The sequence below is a fragment of the Dufourea novaeangliae genome, unplaced genomic scaffold (assembly GCF_001272555.1).
Source record: "Dufourea novaeangliae isolate 0120121106 unplaced genomic scaffold, ASM127255v1 scaffold56, whole genome shotgun sequence".
Lineage (NCBI taxonomy): Eukaryota > Metazoa > Arthropoda > Insecta > Hymenoptera > Halictidae > Dufourea > Dufourea novaeangliae.
In genome coordinates, this window is record NW_015373942.1 from 573,751 (window position 1) to 593,091 (window position 19,341).

At 40.5% G+C, this 19,341-nt stretch overlaps 1 protein-coding gene across 2 annotated transcripts in view; it reads left to right on the forward strand.

Annotated features, from left to right (window-relative positions):
* LOC107185799 (probable calcium-binding protein CML11) overlaps positions 1-14,607 on the forward strand; it is a 53,619-nt gene extending 39,012 nt beyond the window's left edge. The window contains exons 5-7 of one of the 2 annotated variants that reach the window (XM_015573560.1): positions 4,643-4,733; positions 12,491-12,547; positions 14,013-14,607. In XM_015573560.1, the coding sequence (XP_015429046.1) occupies positions 4,643-4,733; positions 12,491-12,547; positions 14,013-14,095 (231 nt within the window). In that variant the 3' untranslated portion in view covers positions 14,096-14,607. The remainder of the gene's footprint in view (positions 1-4,642; positions 4,734-12,490; positions 12,548-14,012) is intronic. The other variant, XM_015573561.1, reaches the window with a different exon arrangement.
* The last annotated feature ends 4,734 nt before the right edge of the window (positions 14,608-19,341 follow it).

The window sequence follows — 19,341 nt, forward strand, 5'->3', positions numbered from 1 at the left end:
GGGGAAAACTTTTTGAGAAGACAGATAAGGTCGTTAATATGTGTTTAACGCGTTGATTGTCATAATGTAACTAATGAAAATTAACCATTTTCACTGCAACAATTTTTTAAATAAGTAAGATAGTGCAGATTTAAATCTAGTATATGAAATTAGATAATATATCACACGCAAAATTGCGAATTTTCGGCACTAACAATAAGAGCTATATAAATACTGTATTTCCTAATTGCTGGAATTGATTGTTCTTTGATTCATCATCTTGATATAAACGAATAAAATTCAGAGAACCAAGAATATTGAGTTTCTCTCTTCTTTTATGTTAGATCGATCTATTCCTGAATATTATGAACGAATTTTATTACACATTTGATATCAAGAATTAATATAAATACAAAAATCAGAGAAGTGATAACTTTTTTATTATATGTAACGACATTCAATATAATGTACATATTTTTTCAAAATTGTTCAAACAACGAAGGAATTAAGTACTGTTGGTCGTATTAACAATCCCATAAGTAACAAAAATCTAACTCAAACAATACATCAACTCCTCCAACAGCTTCAGATTAATCCACAGGACCTTTAATATTTCTCTCCGCACAAACGCGATAACAGAATCAAGAATTCTTCAATCCCCGTTTCTCTCTTTACAAACCCCGTTTCGCGGTTTAATCAGTAACATCCGCTGCGTCCCATCCACTTCGACCATTCCACCCTTCGATTCCACTCAAACAACCCAAAGATGAGGACATCGCTCGAAATAACGTCAGATTTTCTCTGATTAATTATCTACGTGTTCACACGATCACGACACCCTTTAAGCGCGTCATTAATAAATGCGCCAAAGCACGCAGGCAATTAATCGTCCTTAACCTTTGAAGCGATCGGTTTAATTGACTATTTATCAGTCGATCACGTTTGAAAGCTAACAAGTGACGCTTGAACAAATCGATCGTGCCACGGTTGATCTTCTCCAAAAAACCTTTCGAAAAATCTATATATTGACTTCACTGCGACGCAACAGCGAGACTTCGATTATGCGAACAACAATGGTGTTGATTATATGACGTTCGGGTTTGTCAGCCGGCGAGTACGAGAGGATCCGCTCCGCGAGACAATGGAATAGCCAGGGGAGCTAAATGATTTACTAATTGCTTTAATGGGCCGGCTGATTGCGATTCCCTGTGCTTATATAGCCAGTGAATAGGCGCGTCAAGCGTAGGCCAGAATTTGCGGCATTCGTTGACGCGTCGTCGACCGGAATCTTTCGTCGCCTTTTTCTCGAGAGATTCCGGCTTTTCCCATTTCCTTCCACGGAGGGAGGGCAGCGTTTCCTTCGTTCGTTCTCTTGGCCCCGGAAACGGAGCCATGCCAGTGATTTCCACCTGGCGAAGAAACAGAAAAGTGTGTGCAGGTAATCGTTAAACTGTAATGGGAGAATCAGAGACATCCGGTTTCTTCGGGCTGATCGATTCGCAGATGGTGACCCGAGACATTGTTCCCTGTCCACTGCACAATAGGTGTTGGGACTGGCTTTAAGAAAAAAAAAAAACACTGAAAGGATTGAAGAAGCGTTGCGCTTTAGTTGAGCACTAAGTGGCTCTTCTATGTGTCGCGTACAAGGTTTCTATTCTAGAAACGAGAACGGATTGTGCAATTTCTGCGCGGAGATGCCTGCAACTCGTTGTTCCACGGCTGCTTTCTTCGATTCGTGTTCTTATTTTCGAAGTTTTTAATGGTGAATAATGCTCAGAATAAAGGGATGGCAAAGAAAAGTAGCGATTGGTTCTATTGTGTATTACGGTTGTCTAGTTGTACACGTACGAATCCACTGTAGAGACTAAAGAAATCGACTGTCGATTGAAGAAATATGATAGTTAGATAATGGATTTTATGCAGTTATAGCCTACAGGGCTCTGCGGAATTTTAAACATTTGAGGATCAACTAGAAAAACATACTAACTCAAAAATAACTCAACTAAAAAATAATAACTCTTTTTAGTTATGGAAAAATAAAAATTCCAATTTGTCCAATAGTCGCTACTTTTTATTTTTTTTTATGAGTGTAAACTCGCAAAAGACTATTGAAGAATTTATTTAAGATACATTGACAAGGTGCGTGTATATCAGAAAATTCTTTGTCCCATTTCATCTTTTCTACCACTCTATAAAATATCAAAACGTCTACGCGAGACACCTTATATATTAAGCGTATGCAATAGTAATAACTGTGTTACAGTCGAAAATTAGTATTAACATCGAACAATTGTCACATCTATTGGAAATAGTTCCCTTCATTTTCTATGACATTTCGCCATTTTTTAAAACAAAGGCTGAATTCCCAACAAAATAAAATAAACCTACAATTCCAACAAAAATGATGTATCAACTATTACTTTTGCATACGCTTAATATTTTAATGACCATAATCTAAAATCCACAAAATTATCGTAGTAAAGTGATTCTGTACATATACTCTTTTACTGACACTATCTGCATGATATATCGTCTGCCACTTCTAATTGCATTACAATGATGTTACTAACAAGATTATGTGTCAACAGACACAGCGTAGCGTGCGAGCTCACTCGGTCCTAACAGACTCAAGTGATACATGCCCGTACCGCGATAACGTACATTTACCGTTTAGTGGCCATACATCAATCACGGATGGTTCACGGTGTAGCCGTACATAAACGGTGTTGATCGTGAAACATGATCGACGAACAAACAGCGCGTGTTAAATAACGAGATCGAATTACGTGTACCGTTTAAATACATTTCACGAGAGCCAGCAAAGTGGCGCGAAACAATATTTGTTGTTTGTTACGCGCTGCAAGAGTTCCCGGTAAATACCCCGTGGTCGATTGTCAAATGCACCGCCGCCCAACGAATGATCGAGACCGTGAAGATGATCGTCGTGCATGGTTAGCAAAGTCAATTCTCTCGTTATGTATACTGACTTGTCTTCGTAATCGTGTACGTGTCGAAATTGTGTTTCAGATTCATTCGATTTCATTTTAAGTGAAATCAGACATAGTGATGGAAATGATAGTTGAGGGTCTTTCGAAATAGAACAGTCAGTGGTTAGCTAATCGTTTTGGAAAAATGATTTCTGTTTGTAACATCAGGAATAATTGCCAGAATATCTATTACTGATAACAGTTCCTCTCATTTTCTATGACTTCTTCCTATTTTTCTGGCAAAGGTTGAATTTTCCGGCGATAAAATAAAGTGGAACCGCAATACCAACGCAAATACGTCATTACGCAATTACGTTCATGCAAATATAATGTTTTCCGGATTAATTTACGGCAACTGAAATTGAATAGAAATTTCTTTAATCAATTCAGGATTCTTTTAGGTTCTTAGCAAAGTTGGGTACAATTTTATTCGAATAATGCACAGTGAAAAGCAGCAGTAACTAAGAACGTCATCTTGACGTTTAAACAGTTAACGAGATGAAGTACTTGCCAAGTGTCTACTCATTCAAGAAGAACCATTATTTCATTATAAAGATAGGAATTGTCACGTTCAATCAACTAAAAATTGCGAAATACTTTTTTTTTACCTCTTATGCTTGACTTTCTTCATATATCAGTGCCTCCTTCAGATAAACTTTTTTCTATTATCAAACTTTCCAAGCGTAGTTGTGCGTGTAATCTTAGAATCTTGAAAAATTAGATTGAAAATAAAGAAAATACAATAACTAGAACGCCCACCCCACAGATCTCATCAGCGCCCACGTTCAGAACGTATGATAGAGATAATAAATTTGCCCAACTTTAACTCTAACTAAAATAGAAACCTCACTGAATTCCATTAAATTCGTTACTATACCGAATTCTAGACAACTGAGTATACTATAAATGCTTAAAATCCGCAGTCTAGTCATTACTTTCACGTACACCTAATATTTGCATCATTCTACAGTCCAGTCACGCTTTACGTAACAAAAGATCGAACCAGACGGAGACAATTCTGCCAGAAAATTCCATATCCGTGCGTATCAACGAGAAAGTCATACGAAATTACACCGGAGCGGACAATTGCCAAAGCAAACTTCCACGTAGCGGGTCGCTCCGGATCTTCCCAGGGAGACCATTAATTCGGTCGTAACGAAGCAGCCAGCTCTCGGGAAGGAGGGACGGGGCGGCCAGGCAGGTTGCATCAAGCCGGGGTCCGGTCGAATGAGTCGAAGCCCGCAGAGAACGTTCCCCAGAGCGTTATCAATCCCAATTCTATTACTCGCGAAAGTTCAGCCGTTTTCCGTTTGCCGCGTCTGGAAGCAGTAACGGTCGATAAATAATAGACGTGAGCGAGCGTCGTTATTATTCCCGCGGTGGCATTTTTTTTTGGAGAGGCTCGGGTCGGTCCACGTCGCCGCAATAATCGACACCTTCAAAAGGGGCCGCGTCATCTTTCCCACCGGGGAAACGGCCGACGAAGAAAGCCTTTTGCCGTTTTTCCCCGGTCTGGATATTCCATTTATCCGCGAAATAAAAGAATCTATCCCAGGCGGCGATTTGTGCTCCCCCACACCCTATCTCGTTTCCATTAAACTACCCAGCGGCCTGGACCGTTCGATAATAATGTATCCTCTACTATTTCGTACGGTTTTCTATTTGTTTACTTGCAGGTGTTCGACAAGCATAATCGTGGATACATTACCGCGTCCGACCTGCGTGCTGTGCTGCAATGCCTCGGGGAGGACCTGTCCGAGGAGGAAAGTACGTATCGATTCTAACGAACCAATCCGACGATTCCCTCGGTGGGATTTTTAACGAATACACTCGGTTACCTGCTCGAACGATTCGATTATGGGATATTGTTATTTATGAAATGGTAAACATGACACGCCGGAGTGGGGAATAAATGGGAGTGTGGATACTAACGGTGATGAAAAAAAAAAGAACGCAGAAATTGCTGGGAAATTGGTAGCGGAAACTTTAACGTCCGTAGTAAAACTTCCTACATTGGATTTAATTGAGATATATGACCGTGAGGATAGTTGAATTTTGGTGTGATACAACATATATCTCTGTGATGTTGATTTTATATAATACTGCACGGAAGAATACAAACATTGGCAAACTTCGATAATTGACGGTAGAGCTTCCCGCTTTCAAAGACATGATTGCAAGGAGAATCGAATTTTTATACATATAATATAACACTTATATTTGTGTTGCCAACCCTTCATATATTTTAGAAAGTAGAATACAAATATTGATAATAAAAATACAAAGTAGTATAAATATATTACTTTCTAAATATGTTACTTAAATACGATTTGATTAATAACTTGTAGATCTTACTATGGATACCGATGTGAATCCAGAAATAATTATCTAAACAGTTCTAGCAGCAGTCGCACACGCGATTGCATAAAAACATACCTTGTGCAGATAACAGATGAATCGAGTAACAGAGTGTTTAGACGTTAGAGTAATGGAATAACGGGAGTGTTTAGTTAATGGAAGTTTTACTGTAATTATTCACTGTTTAGTGGATCGTTTTCACCCTTCTAGAACTATGAACCCGTATTATGGGTTTCTACCTACTCACCATTTGTTTGAGGCAGTTTACGTAACGTACATTTCCAAACCAATGAATATATACACCTGCAGATTTAGACACCATTTCTCACTGATCCTTTATAAACTTGTCGAAATTGCATATCAATGACTGAGAGATTTTCTCAGTGGCTTCTATATACGAACGCAGAAAGACGGGTATTAAATTCAGTAAGCTCAAGAACAACAGCGCTATTAGTATTCAAATTATTTATAACCACCCGAAGAACGTGGCATAATAATGCCGTTCACAGGCTTCGAAACTTTGCGTAATGCATCTTGTGAAGGTATAATCATATTTACGCGATACCATAAACTTACCAACAAAACTATGCAAATTGCTAGGCTGAAGAAAAGTCTAGTCCATGTCCGATCGTTTGCACAGTCAACCGATAACTTCTATTCCCCACACATTAATTGCCAAAGTGAAAAAGGCCCTACGTAGTCAGACATACTTTATTTCGTTGTTTAAGTCATTAATCGCCGAAGATGTATGCGTTTGGTTAATAGAGGCTGTTGGTCTTGTTCTAAATTATACTGCCAGATTAATTTTACGCAAAGATTGTGTAACGGCATTTAAACAATCAAGCCTCTTTGCAATGTACGTGTCACCTATATTTCGGTGACGTGACAGTCAAAGTGTTAATGTATAAATACCATTGACCAGAAGAATCCACAACATCCAAAGCAACTTTTCAGTCCAAAGATCTTTAACTTTGTTATTCTCTTCAAGTCTATGTGACCCGAAATGAAGATTATACTTCACTAGGTATTATTTTTTTAAATATTTCTTTTTTGTATCTATTTAAATTTTATGTCTGCTGTTTGTGCAGTTCCCATTTCTTAAGAACAAATCATTACAAAGTTTGCAATAATTTTCTTCGACGGGATACGACTTGAAGTATAAGTGATGAGAACAGCAGGGTTAATGCAATAAATCGAAGAATCCCAAGGTAGTGGCAATTAAACAGAGATATTTCGTTCGATAGCTACAAGAACAATGGGTTACGCGGGAACCGATACGTCTCTTCCAAATCCGTGGACATCGAAGAAAAGTATTCCAGGTGACGACCCGTCGCAGTAACAAAAACGTGCCATGAAACGCTGACAAAAGTTTCCCGCGTCCGTCACCGTATCCATTCCCGTCGATTCTTCATCACCGCGACAAATCGACTTCAATCCCGCATCCTCGACACCTTCGCCGATACGCGAACGAGACTCGAGGGACGCGCAAAACGGTGGCGCGAATTCTTCGAGAAAAGTTCGAACGATGCACGCGGAACTGGTTGTCTCTGGCTCTCGGACGGAATCCCTCAAGTTATTCGACTGCCAGAGATTTCCATAACTTGCCCACCCCCGCACAGGATTCGGGCGAAATTTCGTAGCCGAGGAAAGAAATATACCGAAGCCATATCAAAGCGAGGAATATCGTAAAAGAAATCGGTTATTTCTGCGAAAGAGGAAAAACGGAGACGTTGTTCTCTAATTTTCTTTCGTGGATTACAGCGTATAAGGAAACAGAGAAGAAGAACTGTTATTACTTCAAACAGAATAGGATTCCGTTGGTGCGGATGAGGAGGTATTTGTTCCCGTTGCTCCCGTTTCGCTCAGGTGTTATCTCGCTGGATTTCGCGACCTCCGTCTACTCTCTAATTTTATTTGACGCGTTATTACGGACCGTTCCCGTGATTTAGTCACGGGTAATCAAACCGTTTCGAACGTGTTTAATCCATCTGACGAGGAGTTTAACAGCCGTCGCTTGCTTAATAGCACAGCACTTTAACGACATCGGACCGACATCGACGTATTCGCATTATTAATATAAACGCGTCCATCTATTCATAATTGAACAGCATCGATGTTCCTCTGCATTGCCTCAATGTGTAGCAGACGACTAGATATCTAACCGTGGTGAACGCTGCGAACAGCAAAACTTTTCGTCAGCGGTAACAATTGAAGTAAAAGTACGCTCTTAAAAATCATGCAAATACAGTCAATCCTCGATGAGTGTTCGAAACTTCTTCGGCACTTCTGTTCAGACGTCATGTCTATCACGGGGTGGGCACTTATCGATGATTTACTGTACATGGATATACCCAGAGGGGGGGGGGTGGAGAACTTGCCTCCCTCCTACTAGAAGAAAAAAGTGATCTTTGCCCTGCCCTAGAGGAAAAAATTAGATTTTGTCCCCTCTCCGTCAGAGGAGAAAAATATTATATTAACTAATATTTTGTATATAAGAATAAATCTAAAATCCATTAAGTAATATTATGAAATTTGCCCTACGATGAGGACAAATTCTCCCCCTTCGACCGATAACCTGGCAACGCCCATGCCTATGCAAATGAGTGATATCGGTTGGATGCCTCCAGGCGCCAACAGTACACTCAGAGCAAAATTTCCAAGTAGCGAGGAAAGGGTTAAACTTCTTGTCAGACGTTTCGATCGAACATGTATGAAACAGTTCGTTCACTGATCCCCCACGATTAGCCGGTGATACGTGGTCTCACGCGCGCGGAAAGTCGCGACATGCCCGCGTTCCCGCCAGATTCCAACGAATCGTCGGGGGAATAAGTCACGTGGATAAACAGCGCGTCCGAATGGCGAACGGCGAAGCCCCCGGCACAGAGCTTCTCGTTATCCGTCCGTGGAGTCTGGCCCCGGCGTCACGGTAATCTCGCAAGCTTCTTTGCAATTTAGAGCGGGCGTCACGTCCCGTGTGCCGCGCCGCTCGTTTCGACCGATCGTCCGGAATCTTTTATCTCCGCGCGACTCGACGGCGTGAAAGTGTGACGGAACCTCTGGTCCCGTGCAATTACGCTCGGAACAGTTTTAAGAATCGGGGATTCGCCGAATAACGAATCCGTCCAGCGAGTCGAGCGGAATGCGTAATATGCATTGGACGAGACGGAACGGAACGGGTGACGGAAGCTCGTTTGATTTCGAAGAAAATTTCTTGACCTGTGAGAGAACGTCGCTACGAGGAAAATCAGAGTTCGCGGAGAACGTAAGTGGGTATGCATCGGAGGGGTAGGAAGATTCAAATGTTTCTGGATCGAATCCAACTTTCATTTTGCAATATAATTTTTTTATACAGGTCATTGAATTAGGACCTATTATTTTTTTTTTTAGTGAAATTGCAGTCTGGGGCTGTACTTAATGTACTTTTGTAGGTAACAGACAACAATATTATGGAGATAATAAAATATTAAAGCAGTTCTTCTAGATCACTTAATACATTAACAAATTATGAAAGAAGATAATGTAATGAGACATTTCTTCGAGGCGGATTTATTGGAAGAATATTTTTCTTATATGTATCAGTTTGGAAGTTCCTCGTATATCTGCAGATAAATCACTACTGATTTACAGTAACATTTGTACGAGTCAGATTTTCAAAAATCCTGGAAAAAGTGATACCTGGCTATCGTACATCTGTTTCCGGAAGGAATCGAAAGAACTAGAAAAATATGTACCGAAGAATCAGGTCACGCTTGATACTAGCTTGTACAAATATTTATGTTGTCCTCGAGTACTGTGAAGCTTTCCAATCCTATGGATAATAGAAAAATATTTGCTATATCTACTCGATGAGTTTAATTTTTTCTTTAATTTGGTACAAAGTGTCGGTTGCAATTTACGCCGGTCTATAAAGCTCACGAGCGTTTTTCCATCCGTTTACAACGATCAGTCTAGTCTGATGAGCCCGGTAACTTCGTTAACCCTTTCGAACGAGCTGGTAAAATAATAATGGTCCAGCCACGCTAAACAACAACGAATTTTCCCGTGAAACTTTCACCGTAGAACAATCAAGAAGCATGCCGTGTAAATTTGCCCGCGCTGCGTTAATAACTCCGACACGGTTGCGTTTGCGCCCCTTCCCGCGAGACGTAAATTGCGTTCCCCGTATTGAACTTCATCTACAGTGACCAACGTAATAATACGTCGGTGCGGGGGATGAGGTTACTAATTGACCGGAATCAATTTGTACTGTACATGTAATTCTGTCCGTATTAATAATTGCCAGAGGGTATCAAACAGATTACAATATGGTTAGTAACGATCTTCGAGAAAATTGCCGATTGTACAGGCGATCGCAAGAGTACCCGTTTGATGAAATTTAATGTATTAATTAAATGGTTTCCATTAACATTTAGTGAAATAAATTAATGAGATGAATACCGTTATTATCATTGGAACAGCTTAACTTGTTTATCACTTGTAATACAGTTAAATATATAACTATCAGAATATGTTAGTTTCATAATAAGTAGAATAGGAAATACTTACTACGACCTGTAGTAATTCTTTTAATTTACCTGTAGTAGTACTTAAATAACCTGTAGTAATTCTTTTAATTTACCTGTAGTAGTACTTAAATAACCTGTAGTAATTCTTTTTAATTACTTTTTATCATTAGATTGCTGTTATAGTTTGAACTAGAGTTTAACACTAGGCATTATAAATTTATAAATTAACTAATTTAATAGGAACAAAGACTTCGAAAGGTGGACCTAATGGATTCTCCGATTACCATTACTTATTCATTGTAGGGACGGTTAGAAACCGTAGATTCTGACCTTATTCTTTCCGATCGTGGGAAATCCCAGAAAGTAATAACAATGGCCGCTAGAAACTTATTCCCGGAACGTAGAAGTTTCCTCGAGTTCTTTCCACGACCCTCCGGGCCAATCGTGATTGGAATTAACACAGAATTAAAGGATCGGAAAAGCGACCGACTAATTGGTCTCGATTACGCGAATTGGCACGAAGTTCGTACCACTAGAAACACGTGTGGCTTCTCAGCAGCATCTGCCCCACCTTGTTCAAAATGGAAATTAATACAAATACAATAACAACGGAGGCGTAGAATTAATTGCAAAGGTAGACAACCGTAACACACGGAATTCGAAACTTCGACGTGAACTCCCTGTGTCCCGCAGCAACAGCCGCGCTATCCGCAATTATTGAAAATTAAATTAAACCGAGAGGAACGAATTGTTTTCATGGAAACTCGTAATGACGTGACAATCGATATCGTAAGTGATGCTTAATGTTCAAGTGGAGAGGGGAAAAAATCAACGAATCCGATTGACGTTCTCGGGACGGATAAACCTCTGGCGCGTGTACTATTACAAAACAAAAATATTCGTGACAAAACCAGGTATCTAAACGCTAGTATACCGTTGTCAAATCGTGACAATCGTTGTACCAATTAACGCTAAATTCGAATCGAAAAACGAATTGTTCGCGTTTCCGCGCTGAAAACCTCGCGAACGGATGGAAAATAACCCCCTGCTGGGAATACGATCGTTTTTTATCCCGTTCGTGATCCACGCGTTATCGGTTTCACGCGAGGAATTATCGGACGCGTTTCGCGCGCGTAACCGAAAAATTGTAACACGGAAATATTAATACCAGTACGCGATGTTTCACGCCGCTAATACTTTACCGGGTGCAGATTATACAAAAACCAGAGAGCCGCTGTTGGCCTCGCTTAAAAATTAAATTGGACATCCGTCACGTCGATTAGCATATGCTCGTCCATGGGTGGTTTTAATCGAGCCAAATGCAATATTTGCCGTGTCAGCGAGTGACCACGGCGAATGCGCCACGGTATTGGCAGTGATATTAATTTCTACTTTCCATCAGACTGTCTGACCAATTTGTAATCATCCAGCGCAAGTAGATTCGCACGCGATTTAATACCGAAATTACGAATATAAGTGAAGACTTAAAACTTGCACACGATGCAAACTTTCACGTGTATCCGCTGCTTCAATTCTGAGTTCCTTGCAGAATAAGTTGAATTGGTCGTTCGTGTCAGATAAGTAGTGTAGGATCATTTATGGATCGACGAGTAACATACGGCCATTACTGTTGAGGTTAGTCGTGTATGATAGTCACTGGTCGAATGAGCAGTATGTGACAGTTACTGACCAGATACGTAGTATAGAACAGTCACGGATCAGACGTATGGATTAGAACTCCCGCCGGATCTGTAAGTAGAATAGGGTTATTAGTTGTCAGACGAACAAAATGATTTTATTTCTGGTCAGATAAGTAGAGTATCTAGCACAGTGTTAACGGCTAGATAAGTATAGAGTGTTTGTCATTAATCTGACAAGTAGAATAGGATCGTGAATGGACAGACACGTATAACACTATTGCCGCATAACTAAATATAGATAGAATATACTTGAATGTCTTGTGTGAATTAAAGACACACCGAATTCTGTCTCTTGTGAACTTATTTCGACACTGACTGCTACGTCATCCAAATATGGGTGATGTGTACATTGCAAATAGGCTGGATTATTTACATACCCGTGCAAAATTTTCCGTAAAATTAATAGTACAATTTAGAAAAGGACCATCAGCGCCTATTAACTAAACGCATATATTTTCGACGATTTATAACTTGAGAATCGAAATGAATTGTGTCTGGCTACGTGTATCCTTTTTCACTGTGTATTGAAAAAAAAGGAACAGAACTCCAAGAACGTATATTGGGAATTATTATACAAAAATTTGTATTTCTGTTTATAAATAACTTACCAAAACTCCACGTACACTCCGATCCCTGTAACTGTCCGCCGATGGCAACAGGCTGCTCGCTGATCCTTTATCTCCCCTATTCTCAATAAGCTATATCCGCGACCCTTATCCGGTGGTTTGGACAACGAACACGCTTGTCATTGGAATAGCTCGATGTTAAAACTCCCCTGCGTGTGTCCCCTAGAATAGTGTACAAATATCAAGGTATTGCTATAAAAACCGAGACGAGGAACGACGACTCTCGTGGTTCATTCGACCATAATGGTTTTCTTCAGCTTGTCCGAGAGATTCGTTAACGATACCTTTTAAATTCAACGAAACATAGGATGTAAGCCGCTTTCACTGTGTTTCAGTCGAGGATATGATCAAGGAAGTGGACGTGGACGGGGACGGACGGATCGATTTCTATGGTAAGCCGCAGCTCCGTGCCCGATCGCCATTTACCCCCGAGAGTTTCTAATAATCGGAGAAAAATATGAACGACTCGGTCGGAGGGTATACACGGTATTATTTCGTACCTGGCTCACACGGGTCGTGACCCTTCTGGGCTGTGTTTCGTCCCGCAATTGATCGACGTTGTAGCCTTTCGGAGCTAGAATTGGGGGAGAACGCGATGGTATTTCCACCGGTAAGGGTTTGGCCGACTTTTTGCAGACATGGACAGGAATGTTTCTCGTTTTTCGCGACCTCGACCATGAAACTGGCGAAAACACACGAGGAGCCGTCGATGGTAGGGCGGAGAATCGAAAGTAAAAAATCTTTTCGACTCCCTCTCTGCCGTTTTTCGTTTTCAGGAATCTTGCGTTGACGGAGCGAACGATGTGCAGCGTCATTCGGGGCGATAAACAGGAACACTTTCCCGCGTGATTTCGACGACGTTCCATTTCTTTCTTTTCGGTTGATGGGTTTCGACGAATGCTTCCACGTTTTCCATCTATTTTGTTTCATCGCATTCCCTCTCGCGTCCGACCCAATTCGAACAAGGAGCCTCGCATACGGAATAGCGTAACCGACTTTGATTTTGTAAGATCACTCTTAAATGCGGACTTAAATCTTACACTGATCGATCATGGTAGCACAAGTTCGGAACATTGATCATCTAGTTACCAACTGGTAGTGCATTGAATCACATATCAACTTGTATTATTTGAAAAGAACTAGGCAAAACATAATGATTAATATACAGAAATAAGTCAAAAATGTAGAATAAAACTTTTTAGTATGATGCTTCCTTTTCGACATAATCAAATTTGTAAACGTCTACATAGATATGTATAGTACGTCTCAATGTTGAGAATAAGTAGAAACAGAATGTAATTCTTCAGCCAAACCCTATCCAGTAGCACGTGTGTCCGGCAGATTTTCAAATTCGATTATCTCGACAACTCGAGATATAAAATATTTACGATTTTTTTAAAATATATAAAAACTTATAAAAATATTGTACTGTATATTTTAGACTTATATTTTCATGTAGAATAATCTTCCATTCGGTCGTGTTACCTGTTCTGACTCACCCAATAAATTAGATTGATAGGAAATCAATGACCGATCGCTGTTCATATTTGTAGTGCAATAATTTTATATAAAATTTACTTTAATTCTACAAAGTATTTCTAATTTGTTAGAAATTGACAAGACTTTATATATTTGAAACTTCTTGCAGTACTATTAAAAACCTTAACGGCCATTTACTTTCCACCAACGTAATAGATAGAATAATTTGAAACCAAAAAGCTACAAAATTATTAGCAATGAAAAATACCGTAAAAAACGTTACAGCCGCCAGGGGCTATCATTACGTTAAACAACTCTCCAACCCTTTGAACAAAGTATGCATGGGAGTAAAACTCACCAAGAATGTCACTGTTCCAGAATTCGTGCACGCTCTCGGTGAGCCAGGGATCGACGACGACGAGGAGGACGAGGACGAGGAGGTGCTGTCCCCGGGCTACTAGAATTTTATCTATTCTCGTCTCTGTGTTAGATAGAACGAATTAACAATGAACCAACGGCGACGAACGAACGTGTTCACCGTTTTTCCCCTCTGATATTCACTGTTCGCGGATACAGCGTGTCGCGTGCACCAATATTCGTCCGAATGAAGACGTTCGAATTACCGATCGTTCGCGTCAGACGCGTTTGTTGCGAGGAAAATATAAAAACAAGAAAATTGAAAACCAGAATATTTGGAAATCACGCTGACGCGGAAGATGGTTACGATTCGAACCGACAGGGTGTGCCACACTCTGGTACCGCAACGAGGTCACGGTACAGTTTTCGAATCCGATATTTCTGCCTAGCCGTGACGCTCGTTATCTTCGGTCAATGTCAGAGGACCCTCGTTTCGACAAATCCTAATCTCACCTCTACCGTAAGATCCGTAGATACAACGCCCGCTGTGATTTTATGTTACCCGATTGTTCGTTGGATTCGTCGACCGAGAATACTCTCTTTCACTCAATTATTCGAGCACCAATAAAACACTCTCAGATCTCTCGTACAATACGATTGGTATAGGATCGAATCAAGAGATATTCAGTAGATACTTCCGATTTCGCGAAATTTCGATGGACACAATAAGAGGATCTTTCTATTTTTCTTCTATTAAATGTTCATTGTAACGTTTTTTTTTTGGAAAAAATGGCGTATAAATTATACGGATTTGTTGGCTCTAACGAATAAAACGTGTGATGGTCCGGACGTCGTGCAATTTGCGAAACGAAGTAAAGCTCGCAGCGAACAACGGTGATTCGACATTTCGCGTAACATAAAGTTCCAGCCAGCGAGGCGTCTAACTTCTTTCGTTAACTGTGCTGAAAAAAAGTATCTACTGATAAATCTTCGTGAACTGTATTCGGTGGCTTACGTGATGTAATGAAGCGAGAAATCGGCGAGGGTAGGACAGTGATGGACATCACGTTTCACTCGAAATCCTCCCCGCCTCCTTCGTCGTGGCTGTTCGTCTTGATCTCTCGATGTACACACATACGATCTCGATCGTAATCGATTTTCTTCTAAGATATGTGGATTTTTCGATTTTACTCTCGTCTAATATAGATCGCATTGTTATCCACCAATAAAATATCTTGTAAGAACTCACGAGCACCGCAGCAAAACTGGACGTTACCTGAACGGAACAATGATCGTCGACGATCAGAAAGTAAAAAAAAAGCGCTTCTACTTTTGAAAAATTACGACTCTCGATGGAACGGCTCTCAGACGTTCCCCCCCTCAACCTCATTCTCGCCCCAACGTTTCGGGGCCGGAAACTTACCGCGGAGGCATTGGGACCTCGGTCGGAGAAAAGTTGCGTGGAATTTTAAATCGATCTTGATCGCTTCGCTCTCCTCGAGCTTCGTACTGTGTACCTTATTAAACGATACTTCACTCTTACGCCAAATAACAACCGACGCACGCTGTTTCAAATATTTTAAAGGGTCTAATAAATCTAATAAACTGACATTCTCTTCTGATCCATCCAGTCCTCCTGATTATACGATCCATTTATGAACTATTTTACCCTAAGTAATTCCGAGAAGTATTATCGTAAAGTATTTGGTGATGGTGAGTGAAATTGGTGAATAAGCCTAGAAATAAAAGAGACGATTGTTCGAGTCTATATTTAATGTAATATAAAGTATGAATATGATTTCTTTGAAGATGCAGAAAACTCGAATATTAAATAGTAATGTATTTTTTTAATGAAATTCACTTATTCATGTTTCACTTTAATGAAGTAGGTACTCATATTTTTATACAGGGTGTCGCGGGACGAATAGTACAACCAGGCAGGAAGTGATTCTATAAGAAGAAATACAATTTTTCCGGGTGATGCTTCGTTTTCGAGATAATCGAATTCGAAAATTAGTTGGACACACGGGAAATAGAACAGAGACTTGGCTAACGCGTCTGTTCATTGCAGGTTGTTTCTGCTTATTTCCAGTATAAATACGCGTGATTTAGATAAATGTTTAAACCCAATTTTCTCAAGAACACAATCTCGAACAAAAAGAATTTGTTCTCTTTTTGAATATTTTTAACCGTCGGTGTTGTAGATTCCCTTACTTTCTAAATAACAGTACATTTATAAAAAAAAGCAAGTACAAGTGAAATATCTCCAATTTCTCCTTAAAGAAGGTGGTTTTACCATCATGGAGTAATTTTAAATGCGAGAATCAATTTCGTTTTTATTGGTTGCGTCAGCGCAATAGCGAAGTCTTCTTTCCAGCATAATCACGTAGCTCCTAGTCAAAGGAGAATGTTTTTCCGTCGCTTCCAATTCCCGTGAAATCGGAGAAACGTAATGAAACGAGGCGGATATCCGATTTCCGTCGACGAACATCGGAGAGACCACGGATTTTTCTTAAACGTTCATTTTTTATTAGCGATAAATAAACTTACATATCTTTACAGTAACAACATCCTCTCGTAACTCTCGGAAAATATGGTAATATCTATCCGCGTAAATACAATATAGATCAAGACTTCCATTCTGTCGTGTTTCGTATAATCTTATATTCATGTCGCTTATGTATGTTTGTTGTTCGACCGTGTCCGCGTGTAGTCCGCGACACGTTCACGTCCCCCGTAACACGCTGATAAACAGACGGGCTCTTTACGAAAAAAAATACAAACAAAATAGAATTCTACGGCTGCGTGTGTATGTGTGTGTTTACAATGGCGGGCTACGAGCCTTCGAGAAGAAGCGCGTCATCGTCGCGTCCCGTGAACTCGCGCGTCACATCGCCACAGATTCAAATCTTTAAAGTTACTCGGCACGTTCACTGTCTAGATCCATAATTATCACTTTTCACACAGATGACGATCACTACGGAGATGTTGATATCCTCTTGATTATTACGAATTGTCATCCTTTTGATTTATTTTAAAAACAATCAGAGCGTCAGTACGCGCAATGTTCGTTGCTCTCAATCAAGCGTCATTTATAAATCTCTGAGATGCAATCGTCTCGTGAACGTATTAATAGGATATACACAGATATCGCATCGATTTAAATGATTTCACATGAATCTACAAATCTCGTATTCCTTTCAATAAATTGTACCAGTAGAATTCCGCTTATCCGAACGTTTTGGAAGAATATGGTTTATACATCTTGGAACTTTAGTAGAATATGGTTCGAATAGAAAAAATCACGGTGATTAAATGGTAGGATTCCTATATGGCAGTAACTTTGATTTGCAGTGATTGCAAGGACAATTAATCCGGGATTCAGAAAGATTAGATTCGAATAAAGGGAGTTCTACTGTAGTGTCGGAAGAAACGTCTCACGTGTATTTGAAGAGAAATTAGAGACACGTGAGGCGTTAGTTGGTCCGTGTTTTAACCAGACATTACCTAAGGCTACGTTTACACCTAGCAAACGAGCACAAACGAACGATTTTCCTACGATTTACTAACAATTACGATGAATCGCATTCGCTTGCGTTTCAGGGTATTTATTTATGCTTTCAGTATCATCCAGACGTATTCGTTCACTTCCGTTCATTCTCGTTCGCCATATGCAAACGTGGCTTAACAATAAAATCACTACTTACTACACTACGGACAGAATACAATAAAATAAAAACTTTCATAAAACCCGATAAAGTTTTTATTTTATTATCAGCCTAACACCCTTAATGGAAGAAGTAACCTCTTTCACTGAATTTCAGCTGCCATAAACTGTTCTAGAAAAATGTAAACTCGAATAAATATCCACAGTCTAGTGATAGCAATGTGCCGCCAAACAGTTCACAAACTACCGTAAACCTCCGTTCGCGTCTTTCAAGGCGAGTTCACGCGAGAGTACACGGGACGCGACAGCGACCGTGTTTCTACCGTCAGTTTACAATCCTAACAATAGCGAGCGTACAAACGTGTACAACTGTTGAACATAAAAAAACAAGAAGAAAGAAATCGAGAAACGTAAGACATTCGTTAAGTATCGAGCCGATGTAACGACCGTCACGCGTCGACGTCCGCCACGTCGCTTCGAGTTCCTCAGTCACGGACGTCCGGCTGTCTTACAATTTAAGTTTCTCCATGCCATCTAGCTTTTGCCATTAACTGGTCTGTCTGTTTCATTCTGTTCTCCCATCCTTTCCCCCGTTTGCCCCCGAGAACAACCGGATCCGCGATCCCAGCTAATTCATTTCCGTTTTACAATAATGTCTCGATGAGTGCGACGTATTCGGGTCCGCTTCTGAGCATTCGTGGGAAGGCGCAAAGTTTTTCAGACCCTTATAAATTTGTTTTTTTTTTACTCGAAGCCGAGCCTCTGCTTAATTTCTGTTTACTTTGTTTTTGATTGATTCCAGAGGGAATCCCACCAGTGGTGGGAATAACGCCGTTGCTCGTGTCGCATTCATCGAGGGATCATTGTACATCGGAATCGTATCATGTCGCGCGCGATTACCATCGATCTTCTCACCTCGGCGACGGAAAAAAAGGCTATACAATAGTCAAAAAATATGTTCCGCCAATGATCCCGAACAAGGCGATATATATATTTATACATGTATATTCATACGCACGTACCAGTTAAGAGGAAAAAGCTTTCGTTTAATGATATACCATGTTCCTTCGGTTTACTTGTCAGAAGCGTCTACATATGTACACCGTATTTATGAGTATGCACACGGGCGGGCGGGCGTATCGTTGTGTGCGTGCAATCCGAAGTACGGCACCGGCTGAGAATCAGCCAAAACCATCGGCCCTCGATCCCGTTTCTTGCCACCGCGACGATAATGAACTCCGTCTGGATCGTTGCCGTTTTAACGAAAATACACACTCTGTCGTCGAGTATTGGTTTCTGCCTGCGCCTGGCAATATATCGAATGTTCCGCGCGGCTAACTCCGTTCTCTTGGAGGTTAACGTTCCCGGATTGTCAAGGACGGCATTTTTCTTGACCGCAAAAAAATGAACGCCTTATCGATTCGGTAACGGTAACACAACCTCTGGCGCGCGTCTCTTCCACTCTTTATTTACGGTTTTTTTCAAAAGAGAATGTTCTGCCTCGCGACGGAATCACACGCGTTTCGATCGTCAAGAAAAAAGTGTACCAAAAAAGGAAGACACGTCTCGGCCGTTCTCTGGCGGCGGGTTCTCGCGGTTTAGAAAAAATTTTTTGTCTCAGTCGTACTAATCCTAAATTATCGTCGAAGCGAGACGCGTACATCTCGCATGGTTCATCGAATT